The 21,571-nt window shown below is 44.7% G+C and overlaps 2 protein-coding genes across 2 annotated transcripts; both read right to left on the bottom strand.

Annotated features, from left to right (window-relative positions):
• Positions 1 to 301: 301 nt before the first annotated feature.
• Positions 302 to 544, bottom strand: LOC128711316 (uncharacterized). Its single transcript, XM_053806188.1, has one exon. It carries the CDS (start codon positions 542 to 544, stop codon positions 302 to 304), a length of 243 nt encoding a protein of 80 aa, XP_053662163.1.
• Positions 545 to 17,953: 17,409 nt separating this feature from the next.
• Positions 17,954 to 21,143, bottom strand: LOC128711296 (uncharacterized). The gene is made up of 2 exons (XM_053806166.1): positions 20,820 to 21,143; positions 17,954 to 20,374 (listed from the first exon to the last, which is right to left on the bottom strand). The coding sequence occupies exons 1-2, from the start codon at positions 21,141 to 21,143 to the stop codon at positions 17,954 to 17,956; spliced, it is 2,745 nt and encodes a 914-aa protein (XP_053662141.1).
• Positions 21,144 to 21,571: the final 428 nt, after the last annotated feature.

The raw sequence follows: 21,571 nt of genomic DNA, 5'->3' as shown, positions 1-21,571 counted from the left end.
TTGCAAGAGCGTTGACTTTCTTCTTAGTGTGGTTGGCCGTCTGTCAGGATGATGCGTTGGTCCCTTGCGGACGCTGGTGAAACGAACACGGAGCTCGGCAATTTCGCGCATCTTTTCCAAACTTCCGATGGAAGTAGCAAACTTCCACTACTGTTGGTCGGGCTGGAGAGTTAGCCCAACGGCGGTGAAGTGGTCGAGGATGTGGTCGTGACGGCTCACGGCGGTGATCTTGTCGTAGCACAGCTTCCAAACGTTCACTTAACTGGTTCACTTGTTGAGCAAAGCGATCCATTTCCACGTTTCACACTTCGGACACGTGTTGGTATGGCCCCGTTCGATAGTAAAGGGCGAAGGAATCCATCACTGCGTCGGCTACTTTTACTTTCTTCTCCACGTTGTTGGCAGCCGCGAGGACGACCGATTGAACGTAGGGCGGCAGACGTCCAATCCAAAGATCGACCAGGGTTAGGTCGGTCATTGCTCCCTTTGCCGTTCGGCGCATTTCTGCTAGCAGCTGGGATGGTTTCCGATCGCCGAGGGTCATCTCAGACAGCAATCGATGAAGGCGGCTTCGTTGCGATTCTTCAAAATACAGGGTCAAGGCTCTCTTGGCGGCTTCGTAGCAGTCGGTAGCAGGAACATTTTCCAAGAAGTGTCGCACTTTCGGAAGGATGCTAATTGGGATTTGCGTTTTAAGGATGTTAAAACGCTTGGCATCACATCGCGGAGTGAGGTTCCACACATCAAACCAATTTTCCAGAGCAAAAAAAAAAGGTATGAATGTCGGAGTTGCTGAGTTCCGGGGGCTTGAGTCGCATGGCGTTCATCGTCTGAACCTCCTGTTCGAGTAGCGCGGTTGAAAAATCACTCGCGGCTTGAATTTCGATGAGCACTGGCGATGCGGTAGTACCGATAACCGGGGTGGTTACTGCGGCGGGCGCAGATGGTAGATCGATAGTCACGAGCGGTGCGGTGTGACCGGCAGCAGGGCTGGTAACGGCGGTGGGGTTATCGGCATGTTCACCACACTGGATCGGACTGTGCAGCATGGCGATCACGAGGCGTCAGCACGAATGATCGTCTGCGATGGTTATCACGGCGTTGCGAAAAGCGAAGAAGCGACGGGCAAAATGGCGTACAGCGCGGTGCACGGTAGAGATGTTCCGAGTCAGCAGCGGCGTGGATAGGTTCCACGGACCAACGGGCGTTGGTAATGGACGGTGGAACGTGACAGTGGTATGGAATACCCGTAGGATTCCTGAAAAGGAATTAGCCTACGGTGCCAGTGGTACGAAACACTCGAGGAATTCCTGAAAAGGAATTAAACCTACGGTGCCAGTTGTACGGATTACTGAGAAGGAATGATGGGCTCGAAAGCCGGCGTCCACGTTGAAAACTCGGCGTTTACGTTGAAGGCTCGGCGTCCCGAAGGCAGGAGTGATCACGTCGGGGTCACCAGTTTTAGGGGGTTATTCCGTAGTTCGGAGCCCTTCTTTTATTTCTCCTTCCTTCTTTGTTGGGACTTGGTCGTTCTTCGGTCCTCCTTGTTGATATATGCAATATTCCTACCCCTTGCATTTTGACAGTTGTCAAAATACAGTTCCGTGTAGTTTTCATTCCAACCTAGAGAAGAAGCGTCCTGACTCAAACAGAAAGGCTCAATAAATTCACGGTTCTGTTTAAAAGCTTGACTTGAAGTTTTCCATTCATTCCAACAGGCCCAGGATCACGGGCCCAGGATCACGAGTGATATAAAGGTTTTTTGAAAACAGACAGAAACATCGTGTGAATTTTGCGATTGAGTATTTGCTGTACGCGTGGCTGCGAGAGACATCACAACAGTGCAAAACAAAATGGAGGATATGAAATTTACCCTGCAGAAGCTGAATGATTTCAATTACGAAATCTGGCGTTTTCGGCTTGACCTGCTGCTTACAAAGGAAGGATTGAAAGACGTCGTCAAGAATGAGAAACCGGAGCAGCCTGATATTACCTGGATCACTAAAGATGGTAAGGCGCGTGCTCTCATTGTGTTATCCATCGAAGACAACCAAACTTGTCACGTCATCCGTTCCACAACTGCTCGTGAAATGTGGGAAGCGTTAAGAAAGCATCATGCGCGCTCGACACTTTCGAAAAAAATACATGTCCTGCGAAAGCTGATTCGGCTGCAACTGACAGAGAACGGCAACATGGCTGAACATCTCGCCGAAATGGCGCAGCTTTCGAATCGTCTCTCATGGGGGACCCACTCAAGGACTATTGGCTGGTGGCTATTATTTTGTCCAGTCTGCATGAGTCCTATGACAGCCTTATCACCGCTCTTGAAAGCAGACCCGAAGAAGATTTGAACCTACAATTCGTCAAAGGAAAGCTTCTTGACGAGTGGCGGAAGAGGGTGGAAAGGCGAGGTGCCAGTGGTAACGGCGAGCAAGCCTTAAAGGTAGGAGCGAAACCAAAACTGGCTGAGCAAAAGAAGAAAGAAAAAGTGTGCCACTACTGCAATAAGGAAGGGCATTTTCGTCGCGATTGCCGTAAGTTGGAAAACGATCGACGAGGCAAACGGACGGAGGTTAACAGTCGGGCTGCAGGAAGGTTTCAAAATCAGGAGGCGCATTTGGTGGTTGCGGATTTAAAAGGAGAAGAGGTGTGTTTGGAAGCTGGTTTGATACGAGACGACTGTGCTGCACTTTGGTTCCTTGACTCAGGAGCTACATAGCACATGACCAGCAACGCATCGTTTCTTGACAAAATCTGTGAAACAACTACATACATTGGTCTGGCTGATGGAAAGAAAATCACAGCAACGGGGCTTGGATCTACCAAATTTTTGTCGAAAAAGGAGTTTGGTAAGGATATTCTTGTAAATCTGAAACAGGTATATCATGTCCCCGAGTTAACAGGAAACCTTCTGTCCGTGAGTAAGCTGTGCGATGAAGGATGTGTTGTAACGTTCTATAAAAATGGCTGTGACATAAGTAAAGACGGTAAAATTTTGGTTTTAGGACAACGCAGCGATAATCTTTATTACCTGAAACCTGGTGTGCAACGAACGCTTGTAACGACGGCAGGACATACCCACAATTGTATCCATGTGTGGCATCGTCGCTTGGGTCACAGGGATCACATGATAGTGAACAAAATCGTGCAAGATAATTTGGGAGTTGGATTGGATCTACGTAAATGCTCGGTTGACTCGGAATGCGTTGCATGCTTCGAGGGGAAAATGGCTCGATCATCATTCCCAAAAGCTTCGACATCAAGATCCAGCGCTGTGGGAGATCTAGTTCATACTGACCTGTGTGGACCATTGGAAGCTGAAACACCTCGGGGAAGGTGTTACTTCATGACCATGGTTGACGATTTTAGCCGCTACTGTGTATTGTATTTGTTGTCCAATAAGTCGGAAGCTGCTGACAAGATAGCTGAATATGTCAACATGATGCAGAACCAGTTTGGAAAATCACCCAAAGTCATTCGGGCAGATGGTGGGGGTAAATATTCCTGTGCACGACTGAAAAAGTTCTTGGCAAGTAAAGGAATACTGCTGCAGCAAACGGCCCCGTATAGTCCGCAACAAAACGGGATTGCAGAAAGGAAGAATCGCTCTTTGGTCGAAATGACGCGATGTCTCTTGTCGGAATCCGGATTAGCGAAGAAGTATTGGGGAGAAGCAGTTACTACAGCAAATTACTTGCAAAATTTGTTGCCAACGTCTGCGGTTAGCAGCACGCCTTTTGAGAACTGGTGGCGCAAGAAGCCAAATTTCTCGTTCTTGCGTATATTTGGTTCGGAAGCTTATGTCCACGTGCCTGATGAAAAGCGACGAAAGCTTGATTTCAAAAGTAAGAAACTTATCTTCGTTGGCTACTGAAGATCGGAAAGCGTACAGATTCCTTGATACAACTACGAACAAGGTGACAATCAGTAGGGACGCGCGGTTTCTTGAACTGGTTGATAGAGCTGAAACGAAAGGTGAATCTTGTTCCGACAAAGTAGCAGCTTCGAAGGAAGTGATTGTTTCGTTGAATCTGACACATACATCAGACGAAACAACGGTGGATTCAGCAACAGTTGATGAGTTGCACGAAGAAAGGGAAGAAGATTCGGATGTATCAGCGCAGTTTGATAGCGCTTCTGAAGGCGATAGTTTCGCAGATTCTTCAGGGGCAGAAATTGTTCGTCGTTCAACAAGGTCAACAAAGGGTATACCGCCGAAGCGATTGTTGGAAGAAGTCAACATTGTTTATGCTGAAACTGATGAACCACGAAACTGGAAAGAAGCAATGTCTAGCTCGGTGAAATCGGAATGGTCCCATGCAATACTGGATGAGCTGAAATCCCACGACAAAAACGGCACTTGGGATCTAGTAAAGTTGCCGGAAGGAAAGAAGCCAGTCGGGAGCAAATGGGTATTCAAGTTGAAACGCGATGCCAGCGGAAATGTGGTAAAGTACAAAGCGCGGCTTGTTGCACAGGGCTTTACACAACAGTACGGCGAGGACTACAATGAAATATTTGCACCTGTTACAAGCTACACCACATTTCGAGTTTTGCTAGCCCTGGCTTCTCAGAGAAAAATAAAGTTGAAACACTTTGACCTAAAAACAGCGTATTTGTATGGCGAAATTGATGAGACGTTATACATGAAGCAACCTCCTGGGTATGAAGTAAAAGGAAAAGAAAATTATGTCTGTCGATTGAAACAAAGCATATATGGTCTACGACAGTCTGCACGTTGTTGGAATCGTAAGCTCAACGAGGTAATGCTGCAGATGGGTTTCAATCAAAGTAAGGCTGACCAATGCCTTTACATGAAAGAAGAAAATGGTAAAAGAATATACCTGTTGATTTATGTCGATGACATAATGGTCGCTTGTGAAGAGCAAAGATTAATCGAGAAAGTATATGCTGAACTAAAACAACGATTTGAAATCACCAACTTAGGAGACCTGACATACTTCTTGGGTATGGAGATTAAATGCGATAATGGAAACTACAGCATTTGTCTAAATGGATATATCAACCGCATTGCGGAGAAGTTTGGGCTTCAGGATGCAAAAGGAGCTAAATCTCCAATGGAGCTTGGATTCACCAAGTTGGAAGATAAAGAAACGGTTATGCCTGATGGAACAAAGTATAGGAGTCTCGTTGGTGCTCTTTTGTATATAGCTGTATGTGCTAGACCAGATATTGCTTTCAGTGCTACGATATTGGGCCGAAAGGTGGAAGCTCCTACACAGGCGGATTACGTGGCTGCTAAACGTGTTGCACGCTATCTCAAGGCGACACAGGACTGGAAGCTAACCTACAATGAAAACGACGGAATTCTAATCGGTTTAACCGACGCTGATTGGGCTAATGACGTCAAAACTAGAAAGTCTACTTCCGGATTCGTTTTCTGTTATGGAGGAGGAGCTGTATCGTGGGCAAGTCGCAAGCAAACATGTGTTGCATTGTCATCGATGGAGTCGGAATATGTGGCTCTGAGTGAAGCGAGTCAAGAGCTAGTATGGCTTCGAGGTTTACTGGAAGAAATAGGCGAACATCAGGAGCAACCTACTGTGATGAAAGAGGACAACCAGAGTTGCATCAAGTTCGTAGGTTCTGAGCGTACAAGTCGTCGTTCGAAGCATATTGAAACGCGCGAGTTCTTCGTCAAGGAATTGTGCGATCGGGGACTTCTTCAGCTGGAGTATTGTCCGACTGAGGACATGGCTGCCGACGTGTTGACTAAACCATTGGGTGCCATCAAACATAAGAGGTTCTCATGCATGCTGGGATTAAGCATTGGTAGTATGAGGGTGGAACATTGAGGAGGAGTGTTGATATATGCAATATTCCTACCCTTTGCATTTTGACAGTTGTCAAAATACAGTTCCGTGTAGTTTTCATTCCAACCTAGAGAAGAAGCGTCCTGACTCAAACAGAAAGGCTCAATAAATTCACGGTTCTGTTTAAAAGCTTGACTTGAAGTTTTCCATTCATCCCAACACTCCTTGGGGTTGCAGCGAGATGTTCGTCGGTTGACGGGGAAACGATAACTAGTAGAAGGTCTTCCTCGTCGGAGATCGGAGCGATAACTAACTTTTCGTTCGGACATGCCACCGCTTTTTGTTGGGATACAATTTCTGTATCTCTATATTCGGGAAACCCTGTCTTCAATGTGTGCTAATAGTTTAGTTTGGCAACTCTGCTTTGACGGCATAAGAAGCATCTTGGTTGAAACATTTCATGTTATTATTTAGTTGTACTTGAACATTTGAAGAATAAACATCAGTCGAAGCACAGCTCTCCGAAGTGTCGCGTTAATTTAATGATAGATTCTCATTAGGTTATGGGCCCAGGACGTTTGTAATAATAAAGAAAAAAAAATGGATAAAGAACTGGAAGTTGGTCGTGTTCCGTTGTTTGATGGTTCAAATTTCGCATCTTGGAAGTTCCGGATTCATGTAGTACTCGAAGAACATGAGTTGAGTGAGTGTATTCAGAACGAGATGGAGGAAGTGGTAGAACTGCAAATAAAAACGGAAGACACTGACACTGTTCGCCAGGCGAAAGAGAAGCTGATAGAAAAACGTCGGAAGAAAGATCGACGATGTAAATCAGTGTTGGTTTCGCGGATCCATGATAGTATGTTGGAATACGTTCAGGACAAAAAGACGCCGAGAGCGATTTGGCTTGCTTTGGAGAAAGTGTTTGAGAGACACAGCATCGCAAGTCGGCTTCATCTTAAAAGATGCTTGATGACGTTTCGTCATGAAGCGGGAAGCCTGCAGGATCATTTCTTAGCATTTGCTCGGTTAGTGCGTCAATACAAAGCTACAGGAGCTGTAATGGACGAGTTAGATGTCGTTTGTCAATTGCTTGTGACCATGGGGCCAAAATATGCGACAGTGGTAACGGCAATTGAGACAATGTCCGCAAACAATTTGACGCGCGAATTCGTGAAAGGCCGCCTTCTTGACGAGGAAATCAAATGTAACGGTTCAAGTGTGGAAGCTAATTCTTCGAAAAGTGTTTCGGCTGCTTTTGTTGGAAAACCTAAAGGATATATCAAGAGGGTTATGAAATGCTTTGTTTGTCACAAGCCTGGGCATAAAGCTACGGATTGCCCGGAAAAGAAAACGAAGAAGGATAACAAAGGCAGTGCGAATGTGACTTTTGTTGCTGGCATGATCGTCAACAGTAACAACGAAGAAGAAGATAAACTTTTGCGGTTTGCAGATTCGGGTGCAACGGACCATATGGCAAATGAAAAGAAACTTCTTCGAAAAATTGTTTCCCTTAAAACAGCCTATTGAAATAGCAGTGGCGTTGAACGGAAAGTCTACTGTTGCGGAATACGCGGGAACAATTAAAGTGATTTCGAAGAACGGTAACAGTCGGCGCGAATGTACGTTAGAGAATGTTCTATTTGTTCCTAATCTTCGATGTAATCTCTTTTCAATAAGAAGAGTAGAGATGGCAGGAATGAAAGTTGTTTTTGAAAATGGTTTTGTTAAAGTTATTAAGAACTTGGAAGTGCTCGCAAGTGGTCAGCGTAACGGATTTCAATATGAAATGGATTTTTATTCGGCGAATAAGAACTTGAGTGTTATGTATTCGTGTGGTAAAATTCTGAGATGTTTCTTCACGAATTGTGGCATCAACGTTACGGTCACCTTAGCGAAAAGAACCTACGAAAGATTATAGCAAAGAACATGGTGAGAGGGTTAGAAAAAGAAATTACCCACGATAAATCTGAAAAGATTTGTGATTCTTGCATAGAAGCGAAGCAAACTAGAAAGCCATTTGGGGAACGGACTGAAAAACGTGCAAGGCGTGTGCTAGAAATCGTACATAGTGACGTTTGTGGTCCCGTGACTCCGGCTGGTCGTGATGGAAGTCGATACTTCGTCAGTTTCATCGACGATTGGAGTCGATTCACAATCGTGTATATAATGCAGTCAAAGAGTGAAGTGTTTGAACACTTAAAGTTGTACGAATCAATGGTAACTGCAAAGTTCGGTGTGGGTATTTCGCGATTTGTATGTGACAACGGCGGTGAATATCGTAATACTGAATTTGACAAATTATGTAAGAAGAAAGGCATTGTAATGCAGTGTACGGTTCCATATACACCCGAACTAAATGGCCTGTCTGAGCGGATGAACCGCACTTTAGTGGAAAAGGCCAGATCAATGCTATTTATGTCTTGAGTAGATAAAAAGTTCTGGTGTGAAGCAGTGGAAACTGCAGCCTATATTACGAACAGAAGCCCGGCAAGTGCGATTATCGAAAATAAAACGCCGTTTGAACTGTGGGAAGGTAGAAAACCTGATGTTTCGGTCATGAGGATTTGGGGAAGTCCTGCGTGCGTGCATATTCCCAAAGAAAATAGAAAGAAGTTAGATAGGAAATCTTGGAAAGGATTTTTTCTTGGATATTGTAGCAATGGCTATAGAGTTTGGGACCCGAAACATGTCAAAGTTATAGCAGCTCGTGATGTCATCGTTGACGAAACCAGTTGTGCTCGCAGGAATGAAGAGCACAAGAACAAGCACTATTCTACAAATGAAATGGAAGACATTATTCGTTTTAGGCGTTTTGTGGAATCTAACAGTGAATCGGATGAAGAATGTCTAGTGGAGGCAGACAAAGAGTCCGAAGTACCTGTAGAAATCGAAGAAATACCTGAGTTAAACGAAACTGTAGAAGAATATGTTGACTGTAGGGATAACGATGACGAAAGTGACAACTCAGCAGGGGTTAACAAGCAAACCGTACCGGAAATAAAGACTAGCAATCGGAAACGTATTCGACCAGCTTGGCAAAAGGACTATGAGATGAATTACAGTGCGTGGGCCTTAAGTGCTATTAGCTAAGTGGAGGACTATCCCGATTCGCTGGTAGAGTTACGGAAGCGTGAAGATTGGGACTTGTGGAGTGTCGCTGTACAAGAAGAGATGCAATCACACGAGCAGAATAACACCTGGTCCTTGTGTGAGTTACCTGCAGGCAGAAAACCTATTACCTGCAAGTGGGTCTTCAAAGTAAAGAATGGTGAAGATGGAGTTCCTGGCAGATACAAAGCACGTTTGGTGGCTCGAGGTTTTACTCAACGTTATGGCTACGATTATGCTGAAACCTATGCACCGGTAGCGAAATTGGATACAGTGAGGACTGTATTAGCTGTAGCAAATCAAGAGCGTCTACAGGTTCATCAACTGGATGTGAAAACGGCTTTTCTCAATGGAACACTAAAAGAGGAGATATTCGCTGGTACCTCCTGAGGGTCTTGATTTAGGATCGAAGAAACTTGTTTGTCGTCTGAACCGTGCTTTGTATGGGCTAAAACAAGTTTCTCGTGCATGGAATGAGCGTTTCCATCAGTTCGTCACTAGACTGGATTTCAAGCGCAGTGAAAATGACCAGTGCTTATATGTGCGAATAACGAATAATGAACGAATGATCCTGGTTCTATACGTTGATGATATTCTAATCGTTGGTCGTTGCGTAAAAGTGATTTCAGTGATCAAGAACTGCTTTAAGAAAGAGTTTTCTATGTCAGACTTTGGAGAAGTAAAATGCTTCCTCGGTATGCGTATCGAGAGAAATATTGAGAAGCGATTCATGAGGATTTCGCAACGAGGATATTTGGAGAGTCTTCTCCGTCGTTTAGGAATGGAAGATTGTAAACCAGTCTCCACACCGATAGAGTGTCATCTGACACTGAAGAAAGGAAAAGAAGCACCTTTCCGAGAGCTGGTGGGATGTCTAGCATACGTTGCTCACACTTCAAGACTGGACTTATGCGCAGCTGCAAACGTGTTCAGTCAGGTACAGAGCTGTCCAACAAATGAACACTGGATCTATCTGAAACGTATCCTACGCTATGTGAAAGGCACAGAAGCAGCGTTGCTGATTTTCTCAGATGCTGATTGGGGAAACGACATCAACGATCGGCGATCGATGAGCGGCTACATACTGCGAGTCTTCGGAGGAACAGTGGCTTAGTTAACGCGGAAGCAGCAAACAGTGGCTTTGTCTTCTACTGAGGCTGAGTTTGTCGCGTTGTGCACGGCTGCCTGTAAAGGAATATGGATGCGTAGGCTGTTGGCTGATCTCGGAGTTATCATAAAAGGACCCGTGTCGTATTATGAAGACAATCAATCTTGTATGAGAGTGGCTGAAGAGCCAAGGGATAGTCGTCGTATGAAACACGTTTACATAAAGTTCAACTTTATCCGAGAACAAGTGTTTAGGAGCTGTCCAACCGAAGTTGGGTCCTATTTTTATTCTTCCTTCCAACTGCTGGGAGTTAGGTCCCAGACAACTTTGCTTCCCTACTACACGTTTACTGGCTGAAGGATTTTCTTGTCGAATATCGGAGCGATTACTTGCAGAAGGTCTTCCTCGTCGGAGATCGGAGCGATAACTAGAAGAAGATCTTCCTCGTCGGAGACCGGAGCGATAACTAGCTTTTTATTCGGACATGCCACCGCTTTTATATTGTGCTGGCCATGTCTCGAACTTTCCTGTCTCCTTTCGTGTTTGATCCTGTCTGTTTTTCGTTTGTTCGAGTATTCCTTCGTTCCTTTCCTACAAACAAGTTGAACTTATTGTTCTAGCCTTACCGGTTGTCTAGTTTGGGTTTTACCTCGGAACAAAGGACTGATTGTATTCGTCGTGTCCAGGCAAAACTTCCCAACTAGCAATTTGTTTAGTACCCTCTTTTTTGCCTAGGTGGCGCTATTTAGTGTCTTGGCTATTTGCGATGTTCTGGTCGCCACAGTACTCCCCTCCTAGAGCGGTGTTACCAGAAACTGTGTGTGACTAGGAAACACCGATCGAAAGATTCCGCCAGGAAGTGGCGACGAAGGATAACACATCGATGATGGGATCCGGCGTCTGTTGTGGTGAAGCATCGGTGATGCGGTCGGGTGACGGTTGTCGCGACGCGATGAAAACGGGTACATTGGTGATGTGATCAGGCAACGGTTGTTGCTAAGCCTCGGTGATGCGGTCGGGTGACGGTTGTCACGACGTGATGAAGGCGGGCATATCGGTGATGTGATCAGGCAACGGTTGTTGCGAAGCCTCGGTGATGCGGTCGGGTGACGGTTGTCACGACGTGATGAAGGCGGGCACATCGGTGATGTGATCAGGCAACGGTTGTTGCGAAGCATCGGTGATGCGGTCGGTTGACGGTTGTCGCGACGCGGGATTACGGGCGAGATACATGCGGCTGATCCAAGGAACTCCCTCAGCTGGTCGATCATCGTTGGCGTCGTATCGCGGACTATGACGGTTGGCTCCCGTGGATGAGGGCAGGAGGCTGCGAGTCGGTCGAGGGTCCGAAAGTTGATTTAGACGGCATGAGGCGCGTGCCTGTGTTTGTCGTGTGTCGGAACCGAATGGTCAATCCAGGGAACTCCATCAGCAGGTCGATGATCGTCAACGTTGTATCGTAAACCAATTCGGTTGGTTCCAATGGATGTCGTCAGGCTCAGGATCAATGTGCCATCAGCGATGATGGTAGTTCGTTCGTTCCCAGGACACTCAACGCGGTTGTGTTTGTCGTTGAGCAGTGCAAAGAAAACGACCAGTAGATGATGGTGTGGCTGCGTTCGTCACGCAATAAGACGGCGTGGATAGCGTTTCCTGGGAAGTTACAGCGTCTAGTTTTGTCGAGTGTAGGGGCGCTCCGTATGTGCTTTTTGGCGCACTAATACGGCGTCACTGCGGATGACGGACGCTGTAACGAAACGGCGTCGAACGGAATGATGTCGAACGGAATGATGTCCTACGGAAAGGTGCGGACGGGATAGCGTCGGTACGGATGGTGTTTGTCGACATGAGCCGGTACACGACGATGTGTAAGGTAGCAGCATTTACGAGCCGAGGCGTTGGTACGGGGTGGATGTTTTTGCGATTTTAACAAGGAATATTTTTGCGATTTTTATATTTATATATTTTTTTTTTTATATTTTGCTATTTGCGATGCTCTGGTCGCCACAAGTGCAACGAGGCCATATAGTTTGTGGCGACCAGAGCATCGCAAATAGCCAAGACACTAAATAGCGCCACCTAGGCAAAAAAGAGGGTACTAAACAAATTGCTAGTTGGGAAGTTTTGCCTGGACACGACGAATACAATCAGTCCTTTGTTCCGAGGTAACACCCAAACTAGACAACCGGTAAAGCTAGAACAATAAGATCCTTGTTTGTAGGAAAGGAACGAAGGAATACTCGAACAAACTAAAAACAGACAGGATCAAACACGAAAGGAGACAGGAAAGTTCGAGACATGGCCAGCACAATATAAAAGCGGTGGCAAGTCCGAACGAAAAGTTAGTTATCGCTCCGATCTCCGACGAGGAAGACCTTCTGCGAGTTATCGCTCCGATCGCCGACGAGGAAGACCTTTTGCGAGTCATCGCTCCGATCTCCGACAAGGAAGACCTTCTGCGAGTTATCGCTCCGATCTCCGACGAGGAAGACCTTCTGCGAGTTATCGCTCCGATCTCCGACGAGGAAGACCTTCTGCGAGTTATCGCTCCGATCTCCGACGAGGAAGACCTTCTGCGAGTTATCGCTCCGATCTCCGACGAGGAAGACCTTCTGCGAGTTATCGCTCCGATCTCCGACGAGGAAGACCTTCTGCGAGTTATCGCTCCGATATTCCACAAGAAAATCCTTCAGCCAGTAAACGTGTAGTAGGGAAGCAAAGTTGTCTGGGACCTAACTCCCAGCAGTTGGAAGGAAGAATAAAAATAGGACCCAACTTCGGTTGGACAGTCCCTAAAAGTTATAAAGTATATTCCATCAGAACAACAGCTAGCGGATGTTATGACGAAGGGTTTACCATTCGCGGTATTCAAGCGTCTTCTGGAAGGGATTGGCGTACGAGGTTTCAGAAATTGAGCAGGGGTGTTGGGATACAATTTCTGTATCTCTATATTCGGGAAACCCTGTCTTCAATGTGTGCTAATAGTTTAGTTTGGCAACTCTGCTTTGACGGCACAAGAAGCATCTTGGTTGAAACATTTCATGTTATTATTTAGTTGTACTTGAACATTTGAAGAATAAACATCAGTCGAAGCACAGCTCTCCGAAGTGTCGCGTTAATTTAATGATAGATTCTCATTACTTTTATATTTATATATCGTTTGTTCGAGTATTCCTTCGTTCCTCTCCTACAAACTTGTTGAACAAAACTTCCCAACTAGCAATTTAGTTAGTACCCTCTTTTTTGCCTAGGTGGCGCTTTACTGTGTCCTGGCTATTTGCCTTGGACGCCACAACTTTTTATACCATAATGCAACTGCATTAACTAACTGCAAGATGAAAATATAATTCTGTTTTCAATAATGTTTCTTATCAGCGACATGAATGAGAAGATGATTTGTTTTTTTTTTTTAATACAACATTTGAATAAAAAGACAAGAAAAAATAATTGACATATTTCCCAACGAAGCAATTTCGATCATTTCCATACAAAACTGGAGAATGCTCGCTCTAACAGCTATTTCCTTCCTGCTTGCACCCACACGGCATGGAAACCGCTCACTGCAGTAGCCTCATTCCGCAGACCGCCCCAACGCTCTTCTCACATTCATTTCGAGCTCGCGTGCATGGGGTCTGTGTGTGTGGGTGTCTCAAGCTCTCGACACCCCGGGGAATTTTGATCGGATGTACAATAATTTTTCGATATCCTGTGCACAGTTGAGTGTGTCCTGCTCGCACGTACGTTCTGTCTCTGTCACACAACCGTGTCGAACAGCTGAGCGTCTGATGAAAGCGCACGGCATTTAAACTAATTCCGGTACGGTAATTTTAAACTAAATTATATTAATTATTCTGTAAAATTATCGAAGACAATAAGATGACGCGCAGTGATTAGCCAAACGCTAGCGATTATACATATCCTAAGGATGTATGCGAAGTTTTATTCGCTGTTTTTTACTCCACTGCTATCCGTTACAATGTCCGACGATCTGAATCGCGAACGCCACATCGGTTGATTTTATCACCCTTCGGCTTAGTCCCAGAAGATGTACGTGACCGGAGAAGATGACCAGCGTGCCTACCCGAACCGAATTGTTAAGCACAAGCATTGTGTGTGTGTGTATGTCGCTTAGAAATACGAATCTGTATTTTAGTTCCTATCAAGGCGGTGCTTGAATTGCCTGGATCACCAGGATCGACTGAATCGGGGGATCCGACACAACCACTGTCTGGAAGATGCTTATCGAATATTGTCATATCTTGATATAGCTCTTCGGACGGCAAAGGCATCGAAGGGGACACCGACCGGTCTTTTGCCAATATGTCGATCGTCGATGGTATCCGCTACTGGGTGTCAATAACGCCCATCCGATCCATCAATGTGGTTTTGCAGCTCTTTAAGAAGGCAGAGAAGTCACTGCCATCCCGAGTGTGCCAAAGTACCAACACTTTATGTTGCTGTCTTGTGGCATGACATTGCTGTCTACTAATGCGCACAAAGCAAAGTGGCCACTTGCGGCTCAAATGTTGAACAAATTCGTAAAGGATTACGATTGAAATTTTTGCTTCGCAATGGATGCAAAAGTCTTTCTCAAACCATACATCGGATTTCAGAGATGAAAAACTTCGGCATGCCAAAGCCGCCGGAACAGACTATCCCTCCCTGAAGTGCAAGTTTGTCATCAATGTACACGTTAGTCCACGGTTCACTTGGCAGACCTCCGATGGGAACGCATGGTTTCTGACCACGGACAGCAGTATCGGCAAGCTGAAATCTGCCACGATGGTCACGGATGTTGATGTAGAGATACTGATCGTGAGAGGACAGTAACTGGACCGCAAAATGCTAGCATTCGACGCTCCTATGTCCTTTAGCGATATGATAAAGGATGCATTCGTGACCTGTCGAGGGGTGCTGACCTCCATTAGCTACCAGGCGAGATACTGTGCAAGTAGGTGGTGACTAGAACTGGGCAAGATACACGTTTGTACCGTTTGCAACACACCTGCATGGATTCAACCATGTCTGTTTGTTATGTATATGTGGTGATAAAAGATCATCGCAAAAATTGTGATATGTTACACAAATACAAATACAAATACAAATAATAAAAATACAAGACATTTATTTTTGTTGTTCGTGTAGCCGGATGTGGTCACTTGTTTGTGTTACATTACAAATTAAAGGCTGCCGGTGAAACATCCTATTGTTGGTGGAACATAACAAAAGCTACTGGAACTGGTGATGATGGTTGTGGTGAGGGAACAGAAGAAAACGTATTAGAACTGGATCAATGAGTGAATAGGTGTTAGCACCAGCATGCATCAAATTTCTTACCTCTTTCGATACTCGGCTCACTGCCAAACAAATGTACAGAGCGATGTGTCCAATCATACACGTAAAATACACGCGTCCTTGCCGCAGTTTCAGTACGATCCACCGTTCACTGCAAAAATCACATTAGCGCCACCCACGCTTTGGCAACAAACATCAATGCTCTTATCTCGTGCAGAGTCGGCATCACGAGAACTGTTCAGCGGCAACAGGGTCAGCGATATGTCCTGCAGAACCGTTCCACGGTTACTGGACAGTGGCTTTTGTGATGCGCAAGTCTCCGCCACGACAGCGAGTCCAGGCACTGTTGAGAAGAACCGTTAGTATGTAGTAGGATGTGTTCTTAATCGCCGCACTAGACTGTACTTACTTTCCGACATAATTTGATTATGTCTATTTTGTATGCTTAAGCATACACGCAGAAACCGTCGCATCACTACACACGGTACGTTATCACCGACCGGTGTCTAGATCGACGCGCTGCGTGAACAACAAAACCTAGCTATTTGCACACTTTTCCCGCGCGCATCGTACGATGGACACCACAAACGCCATGGTACAATAGAATTTACCCGTTTCTAAACCGTCACTCTTCTCTCCACTTTACTTACAGAACAATTCAAAGCACACTCGTCTTTGCCGCACTTTCATACCATCTGATCCCCCACACTTGACATCGACAGAAAATAATACGAAACAAACGATACGAACACACACGGTGACACAGACACACACAGTACCACAACATAACGTACGAACGAGAAAAGTTCGAAGAAAAGTGCAGTTGACCTTTTTACTTCACCCACACCAACGATTCGCGTCATTTTAATTTTTCGACTGCATCCGATCAGTCGTTTAACACGTGTCTAACGTTTTTATCGAAAAGTACTGAATTTCGATCGGTTTTCCGATCATTTTTGGTATATCTAAAAACACTCGGAATTCTGATCGAAATTCTCTCAGATCGAGTGTTTGGGCGCTCCGCCGTAATCTTAACAAAATTCGTCGCCGGTAGGTTCATTGTTTAACATGTTAATGCTTGTATGGTATGGTCTCCTCGGACCGATCTTTCGAGAGATAAATTCCAGAACAGTCTTGAAAAAATGATACGATTTGCGGTTACGGTCACGGCCTACGTACCACTACTACTTGTCTTTTAGCAATAGCTCCAATGAAGTAAAATCGGTTAACCATTTAAAGTTCGGTTCAACTTGACATTCAATTAAAATGCAATTTTAATTTACATAATCTATAAGCTAGTGAAAATCTCAAAGTCAAAATCAAAACAATCTTTGCAAAGTATCTCATTCACATATTTTCGTTTATTTTCATGCTCGTGTTATAGTCTTTCTAAATCTTGTTTGTAATTATGGTGTACATCACCATTTTTATTAGTTCCGTTTTTATAATTCTTTAGCTATACAAATATTCTTCAGTCTGCTAAGTTTTCGTACGAACCAGTACACTATATAATCATGTTCTCAAAACTTATAGTTTTCTATCGTGTATACGTCATGTTTCAATGCTCAATCAACCCTTAGGTTTTTTTCCTGCAACGCGCTTGTGGATTCAGTAAAACATTTCCTGTCAAATCTATAAACGGTTTATTATTTTTCCGCACTCATTTATATCCGCACTAGCGTCATATACGTAAATTCTAATAATCGCATTATTTGCAGTATGACAATATTGATAAAAATAATATTAATAATAATAATTCCTTTTATAATCATCCATACTTAGAAACTCTAATTTTAAAGTGTTATTCGAAACGCTGCGCAGATCACAGTAATATGTTTTCTTACAATTTGTTTGTTACATTTTGTTTCATCCGTATTTCGCTTCATGTTTTTATATATTGCTAATACATGTTATAGATGTTCGCACTTCTTTTCTTTATCACTATTTCAGTTCTACTGCTACTGTGTACTAAATAATATTGGTACTAGAGCACCACACAAGAAATTCTGATTTGTAAATGCCCTAAACGCCTCCAGTTGCGAATGTTCGTCTGTTTCGGAAGACTGCTAAGAGGTACGAAGAGAATCTGCTGTACAAAACGATTCAACCTTTTAACGGTACCAGCGAATGACAATGTATATGGAACGCTCTATAGCAAGTCGGTATCTCTTCTATCAGTAAACAGTAAGCAGCGCAATAGTGACATTTACCAGCAAACGTAAACATAAACTCACACCTTTTAAAACACCATAAGTTGCATATTATCTTGTTCTTCGGTTGTTACCTGTTTCTAATAGTTTTTCTAAAAGTGTATGCTTACAGATGCGTGGTATATTGTGTTTGCTCCAGGAAAAATAAACCACTGAATCATGAAAAATGAAATGATGGCACGTTTGTTTAGAAAACTATGAAAAGAGGAACAGATTGAATTTTTGTTATGTTACTTGTAAGTTACAAAAACAAAGCTATCTTTTTTCAAAGTACCAGCGAATCTAAATGCTCTATTGAATGCTTCATTTATCGTGATTCAGTAACGACTGCAAAAGTGTTGTTTCGATAGTAATGTCACTTACGTTGGTCTACAGCATACCGTTTATAGTGGACGGAATGAAACAATTAATCGTGGAACCTGTATTTTCACACTACTACTCGTTATGCTACTTTCTTAGGGGTTCTCATTGCCACTGTGTTTTGCCCCAGGCGAGCCAGAAGACGATGAAACCGGTGACATTGGCGAAGATGGTGAAACAGACGAAGACGATGACGATCCGGAGGATGGAGACGACGCAACCGACGATGGCGTTGACGGAGAGCAAGAGCGTTGTTGAGGAAGCTTAGAACAATCATTTACATCCCCCGCTCCATGGTCCTGCCCATGAACAGATCCTCCTTCCGGTTCAACTGCAGTAACGAAAGGAAGTAGTGTGCGTTGGTGAGGTGTTGGTGGTAAATTCGCATTTAAGGATCCTGTCGGCGGCAGAGCGCATTGCATGTGTGCATCTAGCGGTAATAACGTTAGACGGTGTGGAGGCAAACTAGGATGGAGCAACTGATGGTGACATACTGGTCGCGAGCCCGGTTCAGGCCACATCGACTCCCCGGTGAAATCCTCCAAATGAAGATCAGTATCAATTTTCCTATCAATAGCACTAAATAATTTTGCACCAGAACCTGTAGACAATCTCAACTTACGGAAACGGGCCCAAAAATTACCACTACCATTGCGTGCTGATCCGAACTGATCGGCGCGTGATTTACGTTGCTGGTGATCTGTGTGTGTGGAGGCGAATGGGCGCATAGCTATTTCACGCTCCGACAGATTATGATCTGACAGAAAACAGCAAGATGTGAGTGTGTGTGACGACACAGACGAATGAGGTACGCGTGTCAGGGGACCGTAGCTGCCGTCCGACGTAGGACAAACAAATGTTAGCAAGCTGTTATCCGGTGGCGGCGGCGGATCTGGAGCATTTGTCACTGCTGCGTTTGTTGATCCACTAGCTTGAACTCCAAATGCTTCTGGTCTCGCTTCGACCGTCTGATCTTTCGGCCCAAGGCAGCAACTTGCTCTGTTTCCGCTGGCAAACATCGTGGCAGGTGATCCAGCTGATCCAATATGCAAATTAAACAAACCATGTTTCATACGTTGCGGATGTTGCTGTCTGCTACCAAACACATTCGCTTCTTTGCCAATTGAGTGCTGTTGCTGCTGCTGGTAGTTAGTAATGCTTCGGTATAAAATACTGCTGGAGTAACTAGTGCCGCTAGTGCTGCTGCTGCTGATGCCACTATCCACGTCTCCATATGACTTCCCATAAGAAACTGTTGGAGAGTGACGTTCGGAACCCACCCCTAGAGTATGAGGCGTAGGTGACGAAGACGAAGTTGGAGTTGGTGCAGGAAAGAGGCGTTTTGAGCCTACTCGCAAACCTCCAATGGAAACTGATGCATTTGTTCCACCGCTACCAGCAACATCACTATCGAATCCAACAGACGGACGGCAGAACGTCTTCTGGGTTATTTGTTTACAATCACGTATTTCAGTTTCCGTGTATTGATGGTAGCGATGTGCCTGATCTTTTTGTTGTGAATACTCATCGTCGTATGATGGCATTATTAATCGTTCGACCGAAAGGTTGAGTTCGCCGATAACGCGTTCGTGTTGCACTTGTACATGACGCCACTCAGCAGCCACACTAAGACCCGTCAATGGGACTGTTGGGGAACCGGCACCACTAGGAGGGAGAGGTGGTGGAGCTGATGCTAACAGTCCCACACAACCAGTTACAGAAGGGTCTAGTGTTAATGATTCTTCTCCAAGAGCACCTAGCCCAGTTTGCGAACCAATGTCCTCATAAATGTTTTCCTTCGTCCCATAGCAGGTTGTAAATGAGTGGCGCTCTGCTCCTAACAGCGATGATCCGTCACCGAAACTGTTACGTTGTAAAGTACCACTGCCTCCTTTATCCAGAAAAGGGGCTGAATGTGCAACTGTCGCAGGTGTCCCAGACGACGAGGATTTACGGAAAATATTGGAAAATAAGGCACGCAACGAACCGGTCGTTGTCGTCGTGGTTGATCCTGTCGTTGCATTTGGTAGTGTGTAATTGCTATGATGGTGATGGTGATGGTGGTGATGATGTAATGTAGTTGTGGTGGTATTATTGCCGCTACCTCCACTATCTTGCGTTGGTCCGTAAGTGTGCTGATATGGGTTACGAGCAGATGGCTGACGGAAAGATCTCTGGAGTAGTGGCAATGATGGTGGGTGCTGGAGTTGACGCTGCGCATATACCGGCACACAATAAGAGGAACCGGATGACGACAACGTGGACACCGGTGTGTGTAGTTTTTCCTCTGAGTTATCACCACTGGGACGTTGCAACAGCATCGGTTCGCAGTAAGCGTATGAATACTCAGCGCTTCCGCTACTTAAGACATTCGATTGACAGGAGAGTAGTTGTTCCTGATGTTCCTGCTGATGGTGGAGCAACATCGCGTCCCCTAGGGGAATGGTCATATCGCCTCCTTTCTGCGGTAGCTGACTCACTTTGGCTGCACACCACTTATTGGCGAATTGTTGCTCCTAAAAAACAGATAATTTCCATTAGTTGTCACTTTCAAAAGAAATATTCATTTTGTTAAAAAGGGGAAGCATATTCTTCTTCTTTATCGGCACAACTACCTCAAAAGGTCTTTAACTTCCAGCTTAGGCTTTCTTTGACTTTATTTACACATAGCCGGATAGTCACTCCCGGGTACGGAGGATTGGTCCGGATGGGATTTTGGACCTATCCTATCATGTGAAGAACGGAGCCACTACCAATACACCACCGGGCCGCCCCAAAAAAAAAATAAGCATATTGGTATTAAATTTAATACTTTACGTTGCAATGATTATTAGGCCGTTTTTCTTTTCATTACATGTGAAACAAATTAAACATAAATTCAGTTTCAGGTAAATCACAAAAATTAATGTAAGGTGTGTGTAACTATATAAAATATACTCTCAAATTTTCAACTACAGATACCTGAGTACGTGATCCGTGGATTGAACGCTGCTCGTCATGTTTCTGTTGCTGATGCTCCTTATAAACTTCGATTGAGTCTGGATCATCTTCCGGATAAGATCCTCGCGCGGGTGTTGAAGCGATATGAAACATCAAATCGTCTTTCCGACAACAAACCAATCCGGTCTTGCCTGTATTGCCGCCTACGCATGACTGGTACAAATTTTCGTTGGTAGCGGGGACTGGAGTACTACTGCTGATGGGTGAACCAGCAGAATTATGAAGATACTTCTGTATAGTTGGCGGCGCACGTTCCGTGCGATCTTTTTTCCTATGACGCTGCATGTTTATCGATTCCAATATTTACTTTAAAAAACGATGAATATGTTTTGCTATTGATGCTGGTTTTACTATTATTGCTATTGTTACTGTTCCAGTACATTCAATCAGTGCTCTTGGTTACCAATTTTGCTTACGATATTGTTGTCCTGGTAGCAGCTGGCGACGGCTGCAATGATATCGTCTTTTCCTCTACTTCCAATCCTTTCGGCTACCTTTGGTAGCAAGAGGCCATATGACCTCCCAATGGTATGCAATAACATTATCATTCATTGAATTCCCCGCGGCATTGATACATATCTTCATGGTCGCAGTATACTTTGCGTCACACAGCTTTGCTTAGTTTTTGTCTATATTTCGTTTATTTGGTGATGAATGGTACTGGATATAGTTTGAGCCAACGGCGATAATAATGGTTGTAGAAACGGTTCCAG

The sequence above is a fragment of the Anopheles marshallii genome, chromosome X, assembly GCF_943734725.1.
Source record: "Anopheles marshallii chromosome X, idAnoMarsDA_429_01, whole genome shotgun sequence".
In the NCBI taxonomy this organism is placed as follows: Eukaryota; Metazoa; Arthropoda; class Insecta; order Diptera; family Culicidae; genus Anopheles; species Anopheles marshallii.
The sequence above is the reverse complement of the archived record's forward strand: the minus strand, read 5'-3'. Positions and strand labels throughout refer to the sequence as shown.

Bases quoted from the DNA above. Each gene is read 5' to 3' on its own strand.
- LOC128711316 (XM_053806188.1), bottom strand. From the start codon at position 544: ATGACCCTCGGCGATCGGAAACCATCCCAGCTGCTAGCAGAAATGCGC.
- LOC128711296 (XM_053806166.1), bottom strand. From the start codon at position 21,143: ATGCAGCGTCATAGGAAAAAAGATCGCACGGAACGTGCGCCGCCAACT. The intron at 20,375-20,819 runs GTATCTGTAGTT...TCTGTTTTTTAG, and splicing joins TCCACGGATCACGTACTCAG to GAGCAACAATTCGCCAATAA.